The 21844-nt window shown below is 37.3% G+C and overlaps 2 protein-coding genes across 3 annotated transcripts in view; one reads left to right on the top strand and one right to left on the bottom strand.

Annotated features, from left to right (window-relative positions):
- Nucleotides 1-21844, top strand: part of LOC135729456 (putative helicase mov-10-B.2) — a 167785-nt gene that overhangs the window by 37959 nt on the left and 107982 nt on the right. The window lies entirely within an intron of this gene.
- On the bottom strand, nucleotides 1150-20939 carry rhocb (ras homolog family member Cb). Of its 2 annotated transcripts, XM_065247140.1 has the most exons (6): nucleotides 20790-20939; nucleotides 18365-18450; nucleotides 6225-6382; nucleotides 5368-5488; nucleotides 5048-5178; nucleotides 1150-1731 (listed from the first exon to the last, which is right to left on the bottom strand). In XM_065247140.1, the coding sequence occupies exons 3-6, from the start codon at nucleotides 6378-6380 to the stop codon at nucleotides 1558-1560; spliced, it is 582 nt and encodes a 193-aa protein (XP_065103212.1). In that variant the 5' UTR covers nucleotides 6381-6382; nucleotides 18365-18450; nucleotides 20790-20939; the 3' UTR covers nucleotides 1150-1557. The 2 variants fall into 2 exon arrangements, with proteins under 2 accessions (XP_065103212.1, XP_065103213.1); XM_065247141.1 differs by lacking the exon at nucleotides 18365-18450.

Here is a 21844-nt window from a genome sequence, read left to right as displayed (position 1 = left end):
CTACTATTGACTTTACAGTTACGTTTTGCAGGTGCATACTGGAAAAAAAACACAAACTTACACTCTGAAACGTCCATTAACAATCTCCAAATATTAAGTTGTTCCTCAAATCTGTATTTTCGTCTGATACAGCCTCAAACATATAGGGGTGGTTTCCCGGACAGAGCTAGGACTAGGCCTCAGTTTAATAAGTAAGCAATAAGGTACCAGAGGCTGTCCTGTATCGTGAGTGGTTGCTAAGGGCGCAGTGATAAATAGAACCGTTGGGTGAAGCGGTCTTAGCCGTGTTTTATTCTGAATAAAGCACAGCTTTTGACCAATCAGAATCAAGGATTGGCACTAACCCTTTTATAAGGAAATAAAACTAGTTTTAACAAAGCATGCCTTACTTAAAACATTGCTTGTGTGCATTTTGAGGCAAAACAAATGGCACTGATGTGTTTTAAGGTATGTCAGCGCAAGTTGTTTTTAGTTTGGACAGCTCTTACATTTATTTTAGTCTAGGACTAGTCTAATCCCTGTCTGGGACACATAAAGTCTGTTTACTAATGTAAGCTACAGGCATGAGCCTCAGAGCAGAGCCAATCAGAGCAGAGCTCAATATGACCCTTCCAAATAGGACAAAAATAGACCATTTAAATTCAAAGGACAAATCCTAGGGTTCTAAATGGACATGTAAAAATGTTTCTGGATCATTTTTGCCCTTAATAAAGTTATTATTTTTGATCCTAAGACCTTCAATATTTGATTTTTTGCTGTAACTTATCAAAGACTGTCAGATGTATCACCATTCAAATGATAGAAATATTTGAGAGAATTTCTGAGTGAGAGGGCAGAGACCAACAATAAAACTCTTGGGTCAAAGTACTCATCTTTTTTCAATCTCAAGTTAAGATTGATTTTCCTTGACTTGATAACACTACTGATACACTTCTTATATCACACAGTATCAGAGACAGAGCCAAAATGGATTATGTCTTCAACACACACACAGACCTGATTCAGTCAACACTTCATGTTAATTCATTTAGGATCCAGTAAACCCTTTCACTACAGTACAGTACACATCAGCTTTTTCTTCATGCTTTGTTTCTGAAACCAAAGCTCCTGTTGGACACGGACCCAAAATCAGCATTCACAAACACTGAATGATGGTTTAAATGAATGATAAATGTATTTTTTGTTCCAAATATGTCAGAATTTTTTAACTTATCATATACAGAGGCACAGATTAACTGTAAACCAGAACAGAGAGAAACAGAAGATTTATGTACACATACAAAATTAATCAGTCAGTCTTTCTCGCAGAGAAGAGAAAAGGATTTGCTGGTGAAAAGGAAAAAAACGAGACAGAAAAAAAATGACAAAGTGGAGAGGTATTGGGTATTAACACACACTTCGGTTTCTCTATAAATATTTTCCTGTCATCCACACCCCAGTTGTGTAAAATGTGATGAACGGTACGACAAGGGGGACGGCTGTATAAAGGTTTCTCCTTGGGTCTCAGTTGTCAGTTGTTGGAAGGTAGACGGAGTTGTGTGCGTTTCAGTGTGTGGCTTACAGGAGCAGACATCCTCCCCTCTTCTTGCGCTTGCGGACCTGCAGCGCCGCCCTGGTGGCCATTTCGAACACCTCCCGCACACCTTCCTTAGTTTTAGCCGAACACTCCAGATATCCAAATGCGCTGATCCTGTTTGCCATGTCACGCCCCTCCTCTGGTTTCACAGGTTCCTGAAACAAACATGAACATACACAGAGCTTCAGTCCAGAGTATGTAAACAAGACTGAAGAAGAAAAGGAATACTGCAGGTCTGAGGAACACGTTGGGAAAGTATATTAGAAGAAAATGCTGTAACTACATCCCTTGTTAAATAGACACAGACCATGTTTGTAATAAAACAAAAACATTGCATTTAGTGGAGGGTTTTGAACAGCAGATATACTTTATGTTCTTGTCATACAAAAGGATCTCAATGTCTGTCAGCTGTTAAGCCTACAAAACAACCATGTTATTCAAACAAACATTACACAATAGTTTAAACATGTAAGAACATCGTTCACTTTTACATTTCCTGCTACAGTCTTCTTTTCATAAATAAACCTTAAAATCAGATACATTCAAATTTAAAGGTATAGTTAACCTAAAAATTAAATTTCTGTCATCATCTACTCACCCTCAAAACCTAAAATAGGATGAATTTTACTATGGAAGTGAATGGTGCCCCAGATCTGCTTTGTAACAGACATGCTAAGTTTTCAGAAAAACATTTATGCTATTTCATACTTAAAAAATGTATACAGTACATGTTTGGAAAATCTTGAAAAGGTGCTTATTTTGGGGTGAACTATCCCTTTAAGCCCTGCCTGCTCCTTTATGTACTGACATTATGCAAGCAGATAGCAAAACAAATACACAAAAATCGAATACAAATACAAGCACTAACTTGCAGGACAGAAAGCAAACAAAGACAGTAAAATACCCATTCTACCACACTGCAACAGACTACTACACTACACTAGGTACTACAGACTGCATGCTATTTTAAACAAAACATTATCCAGTACAGTCCCTCTCTTAGTATGTTCTGTAGCATGCTGAATCAGTCACATGACCTACAATCTGTTGCATTCCTGTTGAGATAAAATCAAGGATTCAATACAATAAGAATTCCTGGACACTTGCGACACTGCTGTCTACAGCAATGACTGGCTACCTTAAATGGAGATCTAACACCTCTAGCCCCGGCATGTTCATCCTAACGCATTGGTTTGGACAATCATTTGACCAGCGATTAATAAAATAAGCTTAAGTTGCATCACCATAGTACACCACTATAAAAAAAATAATCAGCTTCTGTCCCTCTTCCTTCTCTATATCATTACAATGACATTATAATCTGTATTATACTGTAATGTACAATATGCCCCAGTCTCTAAACTTGCGTATCTGTACTTGCGTTACTACCTCATTCAGGGTTCCCACACCTTAGTTAACTTCAAATTCAATGACCGTTCAAGGACTTTCTAGGTCTAATAACCTCAAATTCGAGGACTAAATGTGGGGACACATTTCAAGTGAGAGCAAGGTTACATTGTGTTACCTTTAAAGATACATTGTTACAGTTCCCTTTCGAGGGAACTCGCACTGCGTCACTGCGGTGACACTATGGGGACGCCTCCAAGGGTAAGTGCGTCTGAACGTGTATATTAAATTCAACCAATGGTGAGGCTTAACAAAAAAAAAAACAGGGTGACGTGGGAGGAAGGAAGTATATCGCTATCTGAAATATTGCCAATGACGGCAGGGACGCAGGAAGTATGGCAAGGGAGACGCAGCATCTCGTTCCTTTCTCAGGGAACAACAGTTACATACGTAACCCGAGACGTTTTCATGTGTCAAACACAACTATGCAAAAAGAATTTTGGTATGAATCAACATTTGCATACAGAAGATATGAAAAATATTAAATTAAAAAAAATCTAGAATTTTTATGATATTATTCTACACTACACATGGAATAATATGGATTTTTTTCCAGAAAACTTCTTACATAAAATAGATTCAAGCACTTTCAATGACCTGTATCTATATGTAAATTTTTTAAAACTTCCCAGGGTCTTAACATTTTTTCCCCCAAATTCACAAACTTTGATGGATTTCAAAGACCTGTGGGAACCCTGCTCATTATTGAACACTGCTGCACATGCTTCCTTGTACATATTCTGTATTTAATAATGATGCACTGATGTATCGGCCGCCGATATTTATCGGCTGATTTTTGATGAATTTGAAACCATCGGCATATCGGCAATAGCACGAGAAAGGCCGATACAGATTGTTTATTTATTAACTGCATAAAGAAATCCATTATATGCAAACAATTAGTTAATGTTGTTAATAAAATAAATGCTGAATAGCAAAAACCACCTTTGAAGGTTGTCATGCTGTCTTATTATATTTGTTTTAGCTTAATTTGTGCATCTATATGTTGGTCAGTTGAATGTTAATCAGATCTAATCCATGTTCACTAAAAATAATTTGATGCAGAAATAAACTAGCTAATAGACCAACTGTATAGTATTGTATACAAGTGTTCAATATCGGTATCGGCATCGGCCAGAAGTTGTCTGTTTTAATCGGTATCGGCCCAAAAAAATCCTATCGGTGCATCCCTAGTATTTAATCCTTCTACGTAGTTTTTTTATTTATATACATATAGGGGCAGTTTCCCGGACAGGGCTTATCCTAGTCCCAGGCTAAAATGCATGTTTGAGCTGCTTTAATTTCAAAACCGCTTGCCCTGACATATTTTAACATGTATCAGTGACATTGTTTTGTCGCAAAATGCACAGCGGTATTGTTTTTGTGAGGTTTATTTGAAAATCTACTTAAAATGTCCTAAAAAAAATAACTAAGGCCGCCGCCTAGTTCTGGATTAACCTAACCCTATCCTGGAAACTGCCCCATAGTCTCTACATACATAATCTATAACATTTACATACTCTCTTGCCATAGCCTGCTATTTATTTATTATTCATTGTACATATTTACACATATATTTTTCATATTTTATTGCACTGGCCAATTTGCACATTCATACTATTTGCACTTCTAGTAGATGCTAAACAACATTTCGTTGCTGTGTACCTTTACTATGCAATTACAATAAAGTTGCATCTATCTTCTAATTTATCCATGTATACAGATACCCTTCAGTATGATGCAACTCCTGGGGCCAGTTCAATCCTCACAGGAAACATCTGCATTTCCATTTTCATTTATAGCTCTCAAATAGGAAGTGACTCAAGTGTCCTGTTTAAGGAACCCAAAACTATACTATACAAAATCCTAAATAAGAACTAAAGTGGCTCTAGAAAAGACAGAGGAACTTAAAAACTTGAGTCATTTATTTTAACTGCTTAGAAATCAGAATGTTATTGAAAACTCCTTGCAAGATTTTACTTTTTATTTAAAGCTTTCTCTGCTGTTCCTACCAAAGTAAAGTTGCTGAGACATTACACACGCACTATTACACAATGGCCACACCTGTTTCATCTTCATCAGCTCCCTGCGTGTGTGTTCATCATTTCGCAGGTCCTTTTTATTGCCCACAAGGATGATGGGAACGTTGGGACAAAAATGTTTTACCTCTGGTGTCCACTTCTCTGGAATATTCTCTGCGAGAGACAAGGACAGAATTTACATCAGTACAGCATCAGGACGATGTGTGCATTGTATTATATAGAAATTTGTTTTGTTTTATTATTTACTTCTGTTTTTCATTTGCTGTTATGCAAGGTTTTCCTTTGTTATGTTTGATGTGTGCAGTATGTGTATGTGTGTATGTAATGTTCCCACAGCCATACCTAAACTATCTGGACTGTCTATAGAAAAACACATGAGAATAACATCTGTGTCTGGATATGACAATGGCCTCAACCGGTCATAGTCTTCCTGACCAGCTGTATCCCAAAGAGCCAGCTCCACCTGGAGAGAGAGCGAGAGAGAGAGAGCGAGACATTGAACACTGAAGGTATTTCTCTGGCCTTTGAGTGGCTATTATAAACCTGTGGCTATTTTAGAGATAACTGCACTCCGCATTGCACCAGCAGTCTTTGATGATCACTTAGAAGATAAATCATCTTTAACCCACAGATTTACTGCAATTTTGTGAGTTGCTTTCAAATAGAGGGCAGCAAGATCATCCCAAACAGGATACTGGAACAAACATCCATTTCCTGATATGAAGTGTGGTCAGACCAGTAGAGCTCCCTCTCTGTGTCTCTCTTTAAAGGGGACACATCATGAAAATCTGACTTTTTCCATGTTTAAGTGCTATGAATGGGTCCCTAATGCTTCTATCAACCTAGTAACTTAGTTTTGGTAAACAATTCACTCTGCAAGCATGTGAAAAAAATAGGTCATTGAAAATGTTCTCCCCTTGTGATGTCAGAAAGGGATAATATCGCCTGTTAATCTGCACTATCCGACCACGGCACTGCCATTTAGTGCAGAGATCAGCTCATTTGCATTTAAAAGGACACACCCAAAAATGGCACATTTTTGCTCACACCTACAAAGTGGCAATTTTAACATGTTATAATAAATGATAAATAAATTGTGTGATATTTTGAGATTAAAAACTTCACATACATACTCTGGGGATACCAAATATTTATTTGACATCTTAAAAAAGTCTTCACACTACTGTAGGCAAACTGACCTGTTTGCCATCCACTTCGATGTCAGCAATGTAGTTTTCAAACACTGTTGGCACATAGACCTCAGGGAACTGATCTTTACTGAACACAATCAGCAGACATGTTTTCCCACAGGCTCCATCTCCCACAATCACCAGCTTCTTACGGATAGCTGCCATCACTAGAGAAAGCGGGAGAAACATAAAGTCAAAAAATCATAAAAACTCATAAATGAGCTTTTGCAGTCTGAGAGAGTAGTATAGTGTATAATTAATCCTGCATTTATAAAGAATCACAGAGCCAAAGTGCTGATGAAGGACATAAATGACCTATTAAATAAACAGTACTCTGGAAAGAAAGAGCACATTTTGTTCTAAGCCTTATTTGGGAGCAGTTATTTGAGTCGCATCCACACGGACAGACAAAAACAGGGAGCGTGTGAAAAAGTATGGAAAAATACAGAAGACAGACATTTTCCTGCCTCGCCCTTTCGCCGCAATTTGATGAAGAAACAAGGAAATAATGGCCCTAAAATGTCAACACTAGAACACAGACTCTCCGTCACGGTTTTCTTTAAATGGGCCAATCTGACCTGTTGTCCTCATTTAGGCAGGAGGACACACGTATATAGTACAGCACAGCTGCTATACAAGTAGCCATACAACAGAAAGCTGATAGAAACTAAACCTGAATAACTAATACTAATACCCCTTGTGTGGGGGCATCCCTTTGCAGTCCCCTCCCAAAGAAAATTAATGTCATAAACAATCTCAAACTTATAATTTTAATTAAACAAAACAATAAATTCTACAATGTAGTGCTGTTGGTTAGTGCCCTTATTTTCTGAGGTTTAATTACAAAGAATTTATAATAAATTCATATATATTATAAAATGTCAAAACTCTGTCCCCCCTAGCAATCAGTTTGAAAACCACTGGCTCAACGAACGATTTTCTAAATCATGTATGTCAAAACTTGAACATGTAATCCTCCTCACTCAATCTGACAAGGTTTTGAACAAAGAAAGTAGTTTGTTTTTAAAGGATTAGTCAATTTTCTTAAAAAAAAAAAAAGTCCATATAATTCCCTCACCATGTCATCCAAACTGTTGATGTCTTTCTTTGTTCAGTTGAGAAGAAACTATGTTTTTGAGAAAAATCCTGGAATGTTTTCCTAATTTTAATGGACTTTAATGGACCCCAAAGCTTAACAGTTTTAATCCAGTTTAAAAATGCAGTTTCAAAGGAATCTAAACGATCCCAAACGTGGCATAAGGGTCTTATCTAGCGAAACGATTGTCATATTTGGCAAGAAAAATAGAAAATATGCACTTTTAAACCACAACTTCTCTTCTTTCTCCGGCTTTGTGACGAGCCAGCACGACCTCACGTAATTGCGTAGTGACGTCGAAAGGTCACGTGTTACATATATGAAACACAAATTTGCAGACCATTTTAAACAATAAACTGACACAAAGACATTAATTATTATCATTTGACATACAACAACGTCGAAACGGTCCTCTTTCTCCACACTTGTAAACACTGGGGCGTAGTTTCAAAACGTTAAAAGGTCACGGATGACATAATGACGTAATATGTATGTGAGGTCGTGCTGGCGCGTCACAGGACCAGAGGAAGACGAGATGTTGAGGTTTAAAAGTTGTGGCTTTTTTTCTTGCCAAAAATGGCAATCGTTTCGCTACATAAGACCCTTATGCCACGTTTAAGATCGTTTAGAGTCCTTTGAAACTAAAATTTTAAACTGCATTAAAACAGTTAAGTGTTGGGGTCCATTAAAGTCTATTTAAATTAGAAAAGTCCTGGAATGTTTTCCTCAAAAAACATAATTTCTTCTCGACTGAACAAAGAAAGACATCAACAGTTTGGATGACATGGTGGTGAGTAAATTATCTGGATTTTTTTAAGAAAATGACTAATACTTTTATACCATGATACTTAAAGAAATGTAAATAGATGTGAACTTCACTTTTCTTTTGATTGGCTAGTGGCTACATGGTAGACTGCAAATGTAAACTCTTTCAGTTCCGTTCTCAACTGGTTGGGTAACAATGTAAAGTTTCACAAAGATACATTTGGTTACATTAGGATAGATGAGCAAAGAAAATTGTCTCCAGTTGACACATTCACAAATTTAAGCTCAAAAACACAGGACACATTCTGAGAGAGAGAAAATAACTGAAACAGGTCAGGGCTATTCTTGGATGTGCGTCCCTGAAGAGAGAAATATGTTCTTGGTGACGACCGCCTAGTTTCTCACATGCATTAAATCTTTTCTACCACAGTCTTACAAGCTCCTCAAACACACCCTATACAGATCTGAACACTACTGACTTTAGAGAATTCCAAATATTCATTATTGGAAAGAAAAGATGGACTAAAAAGAGATGAGGTCACATTTCGGCGAGGTTTAAAAATTTGTAAGGTCAAAACTGTTTATATTTTCAGCAGTTGCCGTTATCGGCAACATGGCATGCTGGGAATTTCCCAACATCATTAGTCCCTCTCTGACTACACTTCAACCTCTGGTTGCAGGAAGAAAAACTCACTTCCCATCCCAACAACTCCCTTCCTGTTCACAAGACAACTCTAAAAAACACTGAAACTGCAGCCTTGGGGTGTGCCAACTACCCACACTATCCAAACCGAACAACAACTCAGCTCATGTAGTGCGTATAACAGCCAGGCCAGTCCAACTCAGCTAACATAACTTATTTCCTACATAGGTCCATTTGTAAATCGTATTGTATTTGGGTAGATAAACCTTCCAGCAAAGACAAGCCAAGGCATCAAGCATCCACACAATTAGATTTTGTTCATTCAAAGAACCTAACCAAGAAAGCGGAGTAAAGGAATAGTTCGGCCAAAAATGATATTAAACCCATGATTTACTCACCCCCAAGTTGTCCATCGTTTTTCAGACAAACACATTTTCAGTTATTTTAGAAAATGTTTTAGATCTTTCAGTTAATTAAATGTGAAGTTACGGGGTCCACGACCTTTAAGTCCAAAAAATGTGCATCCATCCTTCACAAAATAAATCCAAACGGCTCCAGGATGATAAATAAAGGTCTTCTGAGAAATCCACGTGGTGCTGTTGTAGAAATATCCATATTTAAAACTTTATAAACAAAAATAACTACCTTCCGGTAGCGCCGCCATCTTAGACTCCTCTGTGTTCAGGAGAGAGTATTAGCGTAGTGTACGCACTTTTCTTAGTGACGTATGACAAATTCGGAGGGCGGGGGCACAGAGCAGCAGCAGAGAAACCTCCGTATGCTGCGTAAAGCTCTGTTCTTACATGCGGACGCGACTAAGATGGCGGCATTACCGGATGCGAGTTATTTTTCGTTTATAAAGTTTTAAATGTGGATATTTCTACAACGAAACTGCGCGGATTACCCTCAGAAGGCCTTTGTTTATCATCGTGGAGCCGTTTGGATTTATTTGGTGAAGGATGGATGCACATTTTGTGGACTTGAAGGTTGTGGACCCATAACTTTACATTTGATTAACTGAAAGATCTAAAACATTTTCTAAAATAACTGAAAATGTCATCGTCTGAAAAATGATGGACATATGCATCTCGGACAGCTTCGGGGTGAGTAAATCATGGGTTTAATATCATTTTTGGCCGAACAATCCCTTTAAACACAAAATCAAAGCATTATTAATTAATTATTTTTTGTTTTTTGAGGAAAACAAGAGAAAATGGGTTTCATTATGATTGATAAGAATCTGTAATAGCTGGATACAGCCTAGATATGGAAAATGAAAGAGATTTAAATTGGATTCATGAGGGGTCTTAATAGTTCAGTTTTGAAGATTTCCAGAAGGGATTGCGGAAAACTTGTCCATCATGACAGCATTCTTCTCTCCAAGCCCACCATAAAAATGACACATACACACCCACAGCTTACTAAACTGATCCCAGAAGACATTTCAGGGGTGTGGCAACTGGACCTGCTGATACTTCAAATGCTTTAAATTGACCTTGATGGCTCTTTCAGGGCTGAGACACATTGCCCAATTATTTGCAATAGACAAATAAATTATTATGCTGCCGGCATTAAATAATGCATATCGTACATTGTTTATGACTTAAATGTGTTATGTGACATATCAGGTTGTATGAGGCACAGCTATTTTACCATCACTTCTTTGAACTAGGGACTGTTACAGGTAATTCAGATTCATTTCAGTTGATAAATTGATTATTTCTTTTTTTAACTTATTTTTTTGTGTGCAAAACATGAACATAATTTAAGAGGTATATAGAGATTTATACACACAGGCATACATACACGCACGCATACAGTGATGCCCACTAGCCAGAATGTAATGGGTGAAAATGGGCGAGAGCGTGTCTGGAAGATGATGCGAATATATGATGCCCGCAGCAGGAACTGCTTCTGAGGACGGGAAGCAGTGATGTAAACGTTCTGCTGCATTGTATCTCTGCCTGAAGGCTCAGACCTCCCCTGATGTCTATTTCCCAGTTTACACCTGATATGACAAGTGGTCATCCGGGACAGATTGGCAACTTGTGATCCGATTGCATAAACTAGAATCCATATTTTGTGACAATGCAGTGCACATTAGATTTTTCCAGTGCATCATTAAGTCAGCTGACAGTTTTGTGTGTTATTATTATATTACATGAATAATGACACATTTATCCATTAATAATAATAATAATAATAATAATAAATAAATAGAATTGGACATCAGGTGCAAGTGCTACTATTAGTTTAAGTCATTTTTTAATAACACAAGACCGTGTGCATCTCATGCCACCAAATAGTATTTAAGTGACAGGACTAAATAAAAAAAAAAAAATTCAAGATTCCATATGATATTTACACTTGTCTTTAGTGCTTTCCACTTGTGATCAGCTCACCAAGACCAATGTCACCAATTGTAAACTGCGTAATATAATTTATAATATATTGAGGTACATCTGCTGACCACCAACTTAGACGTCAGCAAGATTTGTATTCCAAAGAGAATCTGACCTACAACATCCCTCAGTAAAAAGTAAAGAAGATGAAACACTCATCAGAAAATCAGACAGGAGCATCCATATACTGAAACCCGCAGGAGCAGATATAGAAACATTAAATGGGCTATAAGCATTTTTTTCATAAGAGCCATCAATTCACAACTAAATCGCACAGTAATGATCTATAGAGATTATCAAGGGGTTCAGGCAAGCACACACAGAGACACACCAATCCAACTGCAGTAGGCACTACTTATCCATGTTTGACTTGATCTGAATGGCCCTTAAAGGGACAGTTTACTTAAAAATAAAAATGCATTCATTATTAATGCTTCCTTATGCTGCCCCAAACCTCTGAGAGTGTTTTGGTGTACATCAAAGCATTTAAACATGTCTGAAAACGCCAGATGGACACCAGCTGAGTGCTTTGATACTCCTGCTTTGTTGATCAGTTGTTGAATGATGCGCCGGTTGATTGTTGTGATATTTGTCCCACCCCTCCTCAACTGTGATTGGGCGGCCGAGTGAGAAGTGACATTGAAAAGCTGAGAATTTCTCCCAAAGTTGAACATATTTTAACTATTTGACTCATTACCATAAATTAGAGCTGATTTAAACTTTTCTCGACGCTCACACTGTCCAAGACAGTGAAAATTAATGACTACACTTTGACACTCATGTTGACAGTGGTGTGAACGCACAGTTGGAATGTTACTAATGGACAACCTCAGTGCCCATTCATTTCAATACAATACACTTTTAGATCCTCCGAATACTGATGATATCGATAATATCCAGGAGGTTTAAAATGACATAGGGCTAATAAAATGATGACTCTTTATTTACTATACAGGAACGATTTCACCAAGCCAGGACGGTTTTACATCAGCCAAAATAAATCGAAGACAAAGCCGAAATCTACCAGCACAAAGACTTTCAAAGATTTTTGCTGATGTGTGCAGCAGATTAATCTTCTATCCTGTGAGGAGGTCAACCGCATGCCTGCTGATTAAAAGTTTCTCCACAAACTTCTTCTCCAGAACTTTCTTATCTTTTTCTCGCTTACGTTTTGATTGAACCATCAAACCACTTTTAGATAAGGCGACGTATCTCCTCCTGTGATCCTCTAGTACACAGGAGGAGATACACCATCCAGAGCTACACAATCTACACTAACACATACAGACAAAGATATTCACCGTCAGTCTGGAAAAGTTTCATAGTAGTATTGAGTGCCGCAGTGATGATGTATTTGAGGGATGACACCCGGGCCTCTCAACTTCAATGTCATCACCACCAAGCTTTTGACAACTCAAACTTTATTAAAACATTTAAAAACACGTTCCCTGTTAAGGACATAATCTGAGGAAGAGAGTTGGAACTGGAAGTGGTACAAAATGTCTATAAAAATGTGTCACCCCTGCAGCTCTATTACAAGCAAAAGACTGCCATGTGTGGCTTAGTGAAACAAAGTGACTAATGTAGTAGAAACTGTCTCACTATTCAGCCTTTCATTTAAAAGAAAAGTGCTATCATAAATCTACAAAACCTTTGCATGTTATCCTACCCTTTGTAACTGAAAAAGAAAGTGGGAATCTCTTCTACTTCTACTGTAACAAGTATTGCAAAAAAGGACCTCACAATGCACAAGATGCAAAAGGAAAACACACCGTGGTTACTCTCTGTAACATTATCTTACAAAGCAATGAGCACACATCAAAACTAAAAGACGTGACTGGAACTGTGACTGGAAAGATAATAAGCAAATATACAATTTATTATAGGAAATAAACTGGCTCACAATGACCTGTAAAAGTCATGGAAATTTAAATACACACAGCTAATCAAACACACATAGCCCATGGCCTGTTGTTTTTACTGCTGGCTCCAATAATTAAAGACGAGATCATATGGTAAACCTCAACTAGGTTGATATTAATGCTGATCTGGGATCATCCAGTACAACCTTCACTCTACATTCTGCTGGACTATTTTCAACCGAATATTAGACAGACACATGTTGGGTTAATAAATAAACCTATGGGTTGTTTCAATGCAGTTCTGCACTGTTTCAACTCATGGTTGGGTTAAAACAACCCAGCATAGGTTTATTTATAACCCAACATGTGTTCTATCCAACATTTACCCAGCATTGGGTTAAAAACCAAGCAGAATTTAGAGTGTTACAGCTAACCTACAATAGCTGAAAAACTGTTCTGAGGTCAGTAGATGAAAGCTGTGCAGAGGTGTGGACTATGCGAAATGCACTATGGTTCCGGATCTAAATACATGCTGGGCAAGTTATGAATATTTCAGCCATTATAACACCATTGAGAATATCCGTGTAGAAAGTGATTGCTACTGTGTCAGGATAAAAGCTACTCTGAAGTTTCTGTTCAATCTATTTTACAATAAAGGTGATGCAATGTAATTTTTTCCTAATAAATGTAAAATACATTCCTATTTCTATATGTAATGTGCAAAGACCAACTGTAAGGCAGCCATTTTTATGTAATTCTCCCTTTAGAGTGTAAACAATCTGCCTGGATAAAGCTAACAGTAGGGTTGTGCCAGATCTCGGGAGTGATAAGGGCCAAAGTACTACACAAGGCGTTTGTTGGCATCTGTTGGATCAGTGTGAATTGGACTTTACACAAGGAAACATCCAATATTAATTTATTTTTATTTAACCATAATAAGACCTTTGGGGTCAATCTTATCACCAAGCCACTTTTCTTTAGTTAAAAAACATGGTTCTCTTCATCTCAGTGGAATAAGATCTTGTGACTTTTCCAGACTACCTGTCAATATTCATATAAAAAACTGGGCTTGATTTGATCGTTCTAACGAGGTGTAAAAATTTTACTTAAATGTACCCTTAAAAAAAGAACCCCAATTGAAATACATGGGAAATGCAAAAATATTTTAATTTTTCTTTCTTTTTGTCAAAAAAAAATCAATGCATGAAGAAAAAAATCTGAAAATATCCACACAAAAGGCCTGGTACTAGAGCACAAATGCAATGTAGAAAAGACATGCTCAATCACACACAGACACACACAAATATACAAAGGTATGCCACAGAGAGCATTTTATAGAATTTGGCAAAATAAAACCTTCCATAGATGCAGAACAAAGATAGTTGTGGGCTCTAATGCTCACACACACACACACACACACACACACACACAAAGATAGAATAACACTTACACACACATAAAGACACAGAAACGCAGAAAGACAAAGTCAGAAACATTTGAAAATGCATCAAAAACCGCAAAAACTTATACTACTTGAAATAATATTTATTTTTAATCTCCTTTCTAATGTTTATACATACATAAATTCATAAAATGTATCACTAAAGTAGTGATGTGAGCAGTTGGCCACTTCCAGTGAAATGAATGGGTCTCTATGGGCATCTTCTTGTCAACATGATTTATAGGGGTGCACCGAAATTTCGGCCGAAAATGGCATTATCGGTTTCGGGCCGAAATAAAAAATCCAACCGAAAATGTAAACCGAAAATGAATGTCAACCGCACCCCTCCCCTTCGTGCTCAAGCAGGTTTCACTCACGGTCGAGCTGTTTGCACGCGTCTGCAAAGATTAAGCTGTCTTGATGTGTAAACTTTAGAGAGAGTCGCGCTAATGTGTCTCATACTGTAATCCATTAACATACATTTGGCGAATAAAGCAATGAAACACAACGTAACGTTTTTATGTGGAGCGACTGTTGCGCTGTTTGGGATTCACTGTCGGTCTCTGTATGTGCATGCGTTTAAGTGCCCTCGGTAGTGCACATAAGAGAGAAAGGCGTTTAAAAAAAAAACAAGCAAACATAAAATCTCGCTGTTATTGACAGGGCACATATAAACAAAATTCTTATTTTCTAATAAAAACATTTGTTTATGTCTTAAGAGTATGTATAGATTACAGTCAGATTAACCTACTTAAGTCTGTGTCATTAATGATATCAAACAACCCATGACAAAGAGACAAATAGCTCTAAAAAATAATAATATATTTAATTGATTGTGTTATGATTCATTTAATTTGATTTCTGTACCTAATGCTAATTTCAGACCTTATTAATGTACAACTTTGTTCTCTTTTATAAATGTTTGCAATTTCTTTATTGTTTATTAGATTTTTCCCACCTGCTTTTTGCTGATCCGAAAAATAATCTGATCTGTGCCCCAAAAACTGTAATGTGATCCGAACTGTGAGTTTTTTTTATTCGTCACACACCCCTAGTAAAGTTAGTACACAGTGATGGCCATAAATGCAATTGTACTAATAATTGGCATAATAATTTATTTCGGTGTTTCGGTTTCGGTTTTTCGGCCTTGGCCTCCTTTTTTCGGTTTCGGCCAAGAATTTTCATTTCGGTGCATCACTAATGATTTATTTTCTAAACTGTAATTCTTTTAACACCTGATGGCCAAATCCAACACATAACATCTAGATCAATATCTAAAAACAATTTAAATCATAATTTATGTAATTTTTCATTGATATTTTACAGGCAATCTAATGGTGTAGTTGAGGAATTTAGTGGTAAATCTGTAAGAAGTACTTCATATCCCCTAAAACACAGCATTAATGTATAGATGGGAAGTAAACAAAAAAATGATATATTTTTGTAATCACTTTTAATTTCTGGGGTCATTTGTACCCCCGCGGAACTTTAACGCATACAGGAAAATCAGGGCTTATGAGTGTTAAATGACCACTAAAAAACTGCACCCATATAGCAAAGCATTTCCTTTATGTTTGATTCATGTTTTTAGTTTTTTTTTTTACTTTATTTGCAGTTAGCGATGCACAATATTATCGGCACGGCAATATTATGGCCCAATAATGGCTTACGTGATTTATCGGCCAGATATGGATATGATGCCGATATAAAGATGTGTTGGTTATGCACGTCGGCTTACACATTTGTAAGGAGTGCTTATGTCAGCTAGAAGTGTGGACGATAATCAGGTTGCTTTTCAAGTGTAGTGAAATGTTTTGTAGAGCGTTTTATATAATATTTTTATCTTCAGCAGCACATGCGGAAGCGGCAGGATTTTGGGTGCGGACCGCCTTCTCCTGTGAAACCACCAGCCTTTTGCCACTTTCCATGTGTCTTCTGTTGAAAATGGACTAGCCCCAAAAATAAAATAAAAATCCAATACCGTCCATCTCTGTTTGCAAAGGTGGATCCACTAGACTGCTACTGTCCTTTGTCCTAAATTTGTGAATGTCCTGTAAATGACGTGAATCATTGTTGTCCTGTCGGCCTGGTAGAGTAATCATTTTAATCAGTTGAGGCCATTTGTACCGCATGTGTTGAACGTTTGCAGTACAAATTTGCATGTATACATGGTTGAGTATACATTTAAAAGCTGTGAGTAAAGAAACTATACCCGGGCCTTAACTGGATGCACTATAAATGTAATCGCTTGAATAATAGAAAATTTTTGAGTATTAAAAATAAAAATGTACTTATCAATATGGCTGCACAATTACTGGTTAATTAACAGTCATTTGATGGCTAAAGGTCAAGGACACGTCAATTTTTATTCATTTTAAAATATCATATTCACCACTGCATTTGGTGCCCAAACACACTGCCGAAATGCACAAAAATGAGCACAAATAGACCCCTGTAATTGAGGCTGCAACTGTAATTTTAATCAATATATTTACCTTACTCCAAACACATTAGTCATTAGTAACCTTAAATAAGCCACAACATTTACTAATTACTCTACAACCGTCAATGTGTGTGTAAAGCAAGACATTTTGCAAACTGTCTATCATCACCAGTGTGAGATGCAACACACTGTGTGTTTGTGTGTCTTGTGGAAAGCCAGATAAGGAACTATATAAACCACCTGCCAAACCACAATCACAGTGACAATTGTTTTAGCTTGTCAGATTGCTACAGCAACACTTTTCTAACAGGATTCATTGACCCTGAGGGTGATCAACAGCAAACAGACTTCACTCTGAACCACACACAACGGGCTAACGGTTTTGCAGCAGATCCTTAGATCGGATTCTCCACACAGCAGAACAGAGAAGCGGACAGGAGATTAAACTCTAATTTAAGGCTCTCCTGAGGCCTCACTGATGTTTGCCTTCCTTATCACACCGAGACAGGAAACATTTTTAGCGTAACACACATCATAGAGGCAAATACACACACAAACAAATTCACTAAACTTTAATAAAAAAACATTTGGTTAAGTTTGATAGAGTATTTTTTATTTTAGATGTTGTAGATAGTTCAAATGTACAAGGCAATTCCAATCGACCCCTCAGTCAACAAAAAATGATTATTATTATTATTATAAAAATTATAAACTTTCAGAAAAAAAAAAGTTATGAAGTGTATGAAGGACGTCTGACATGTTTCTTATAAATAAAAAATTTTAACAGGCTCTTATGTTCAGGTTTAGTAACTTCACATTAATGGCAATGTAAAGGACATTAGTCAAATTTGATAAATTCAAATGAAATAACTGTCTTTCACTGCAAAACTCTCTAAGTACATGCAAAAATCTCCACTTCTAAAAAAGTCAATATCCCTCTTTCTGCAAAAAGATAATAGGCTAAAAAAAGCCAACGTTCATCCATTTTGTCTTTTGTCAATGCTTTTTGAATGGCCTGATGCCATGATCCAGCTGATTTGTAGTGAACATATATGTGATCGATATCATTATCTCATTTTTGGCAGAGGTGGCATTGCATTTGAACTCATCATATAAATAATTCTTACATCAGTGCCATTCTACTCTCACAGTTGCCTTCAGTTATTCATTTTCATCAGCACCATAAATTCACAGCCCTGCATTATCATGAAAAGTGAACTCTATTTTGCATGTAGTGTGGAAATGAAATATAGGTTGTATATATTTATTTTATATATTTGCCAATGTATTTTTCTGAAATGTGCAAGTCACCATTGCTAGTTTGAGTTAACAAAACCCCTATAACTAATTGAACATCATCACTGTATAACTAGTAAGAATGGCTGCTCTACACATCTGATCAGGCTGTGATGGTGTTTAATGTACTTAGAAAGTGAATCTTAACATTTAGGTCTACAAAACTCAGATGGCAAAATGGCAAGCAATGCCATCCCTTACCTTAAAATGGAACAGACAGATTTCTCCAAACCAGAGGGACAGATACAGCAGAAGGATCTGACCTACTTCAATGTTTGTTCTTGTTCCTGGAGAGAGAAGAACAGAGGGTGTCCTAATTAAGGACTCATCTGGTCATCTCTTTCCACCATCGTTTTATACGATTGGGTCACTATCATAAAGGTCAATCACATAAAACAGTTATTTTTAAATTCATTCATATAAATTCACAACCAGTGACATTTCAATTTACAAATCTCTGAGCTACTGGACAAACAGAGAAAAAGCAAAAATAGCAGCTTCTAGTTTGGACATGAACCTGTATTTATGGTATGTCTGTGTCTTAATGATTTTACTTGGGGCGCACTCATATTATACCTAACCCAATCGAACCGTGCCCTAGCGTGATTGTCCCCCTCCTTACATCCCCAGAAGCATGCACTCACACTGTACATTGACCGATCCGAGTCCGGGCATGCTTTTGTCGTTAGGATGCGGTTGTTTGGAAGAAAACAGGAAGTAAAGCGAAAAGCGCTCTCGTAACACTGGAGCCCATCGTAATGTCAGAATGTTTTTATTCTTAGTCGTTTGGTGCACGATGATACACTGCCCTCCTCACATGCCTATCATATTGCTTAGCAGATCTGTCGCGTGTGTAACCCTGCTGCATGCATCAGAAAGTTTTACGAAAGGCAGATGAAGGTGAGTGGTCGCACAATTGACGTCTCTCCTTTTGAATCACGCATACCGACCCAACAAACTCATTTTTTGGTGGGTGAATCAGTGTGAATATTGTCTCTTATATTGAAAGAGCAACCGTTTACTTTCTCACAGGGGTGGCAATTGGGAATTCAGATGTGTACTGCAGCTGACCTCTGATGTTGCAAATATGATCTAAATAGTTACTTTCTGAGCCATGTCTAAATTGCAATTCACTAATCTGCGTAAAAGCATTGCTTAGACATACAAGTTTATTGAAAGATTCCTCAAACGTTATAGGTTTACATTTTTAAACTTAAAACAGTGTACTTGAACATTATCTTAAAAAACATTAAGTACTATTTTGGTTTGTTTTTGCAATTATTAGCATAGACATTCTATATTTATGTTATTTGAGTTGCTAAGTGTCCAATAACATTTAGGACTGCTTCTGAATCAAAATGGTATGCCTCACTGTCATATTTGGATTTTGGACATTGTGCTGTAATAGCACATATATCGACCTCGTCTTTACAACAGGCTGTTGTAGCTTGGAGCCCACAATGCTGCCACTGCTGAGGTGGCAGAATAACCCTGGCAAAGCTGGTCCTCTTTTAGACAGCCTTATCCTGAGTCAGGATATCACATCCGACTCATTTGTCAGATTAAAAATTTAAAACTGACATGAAATTACAGTAGCACACAGTTCAGTCGAGAGTTTATTACTTCCCCTGGGGTCAAAAACAAAAGGTATAATGGGTCTTGAAACCTAGTGAGTTGCTTACACAAGGATGGCTTAAAATGATGTTTTGTACCGTCTGTGTGAGAAGACCTAAACATTTAATCTTTTGATTTGTTACAATTTTTGCTTCTTGCAGCTCACTTTCATGTACACATTTGCATTTCTCATTGCTGCATGTAAAACAAACATGCCATTAATTATTCTGAAAATAAACATAAAAAAATGAAAGATAGCAGATCGGAAATTCCTGCTGAAATTTGGCCTCTTCCTTCCCCAAATATGGGAAGGGTTTTTCTATAAACCGCTTCGAACACAAACACCTGGTTCATTCCTGTCTGACAAGTTCTCAACCAGGTAAACATTTCCCTTTCTAAACAAATCATTAACATCTTTACCAATCCAAAATATACAGTAAAAAATAAAGTATATTAGCAGCGCGAAAACATGTAACGTGAACACGCCTAAGCTGCCGCGAGACTTCAAAAACACGAGCTCAAAGTTGCTTGTGATTATTTCAAGGTGGGGTCTTTCATCTCCAAGTTTTCCAAATGAACAGTCATCTGTATACACCCACATAAGCGGGTTATAATGTAACATATACAAATCTACAACCTTTATAACCTAAACACAACGTTGTGGGACGTTTAACAGGGGTGTTGTCCCACCTCACACTCCTAAGCCAAATCCATATAAATCTAGTGCCTTAGCCTAAAACAAACAAACACTACCGATCCGGGCTGTGAAAACAGGTGGCGATCGCAACGCCCCACAACTTTCCGCGACGTCTTTGCGATCCCACGGTCCAAATCTACGAGCGCGCGTTTTTAAGCTTTATAGAAAAACGCGTCAAGTTGTTGATGATTAATAAAAGACGCTTTTCTAAAGCCAACACCTACTTTTCTCCGTGGCGTGTGCGCCAAGCCGTGCGCCCAACATATCTTTACAAAACTCGTACAAAATCACAGTTCTATCGAACGGACGTCTTACCTTCTGATTAAAGTGAAGTTTCAGTGAGACAGCGATTAAGGTTTCGTTTTTGCTTGGCGCAGTGTGTGAACTGGCCGTAGAGAACGGAGCGCTGCCGTTAGATCCTCCCACGGACACGCGCTATATCGCGCTGTTGTTTCTTGTGCCCAAGCGCTATTGGTTCAAAGGGAGGAGCTGTCCGTTACAGCCGGTCACAGCCCCGCCCACACCGCCGTTAATACAGAATGACATCATCGGCACGGGCGGCAGGCAGGGGGGATAGTAGCAACAATGTGAGAAAAGTAGCAACAATTAAATAATTTGTGTGGTTTAAGATTTAGGTTTATGATTTAGGTTCATTTTTATTTATTCTTCATGAAATCAAAATGGAAGTTGTTTGCTTTTAGTTTGAACATGTTAGTTTTAAGGATCAATAAACCAGTTTGCTCCAAAACAAAATTTGCATTTAGAAATTTTAATCTTACTGTCAAGAGGCCAACGGGCGAACGGTTTTTATGGCGTCATTCTACACCCCTTTATCAGATTACTGGTTGTGAGGTAAACTTAAATGTTATTGGATGTTTTAAACATCAGAGCAACCCAGTAGGCTACAGCATTTTTAGTGGAAATTACGTCAATGATTCGAACAAAAATGCGCATTTCAAGACAATTCAATGACTTTTAGTTGATAAGAAGGGAGATTTTGAAAATACGTACCCATAAAAATAGGGTTTTATTTTTATGAATGATTTATTGATGGTAATCTAACCAATCAACCAGTGGCAAAATAGTGCATTCTACTTTATTATGTTACATTTTATTTTGTTGCTAAGGGTACTACAATCACAAGATCCCCTTTCTACAATATACAGTCATATATTGTCAACATACTCAATATTTCAAAAATGTTTTCAAATGTTTGTAAAATTCCATGAAAAAAAAAAGATAGTTTTGATTTGTACACAAAAGAGACACAGTGGCTACATCTCTGTGTGTTTGTGTACTCTGTGATGCTCCAGTGTTTGCACTCTAAATCTGTCATGTGTACAGTGCCGCACTCCAAAAAGCCTGAAGAG

This window comes from Paramisgurnus dabryanus, chromosome 11 (genome assembly GCF_030506205.2).
Source record: "Paramisgurnus dabryanus chromosome 11, PD_genome_1.1, whole genome shotgun sequence".
Classification (NCBI taxonomy): domain Eukaryota; kingdom Metazoa; phylum Chordata; class Actinopteri; order Cypriniformes; family Cobitidae; genus Paramisgurnus; species Paramisgurnus dabryanus.
Note: the sequence above shows the minus strand (reverse complement) of the source record. Positions and strands in the feature narration are given on the sequence as shown.

Excerpts from the sequence above, each read along its gene's own strand:
- rhocb (XM_065247140.1), bottom strand. The coding sequence starts at position 6,380 with ATGGCAGCTATCCGTAAGAAGCTGGTGATTGTGGGAGATGGAGCCTGT. Across the intron at positions 5,179-5,367 it reads AGACAGTCCAGATAGTTTAG|AGAATATTCCAGAGAAGTGG; the intron begins GTATGGCTGTGG and ends TGTCTCTCGCAG. Across the intron at positions 1,732-5,047 it reads AGCTGATGAAGATGAAACAG|GAACCTGTGAAACCAGAGGA; the intron begins GTGTGGCCATTG and ends TGTTTGTTTCAG.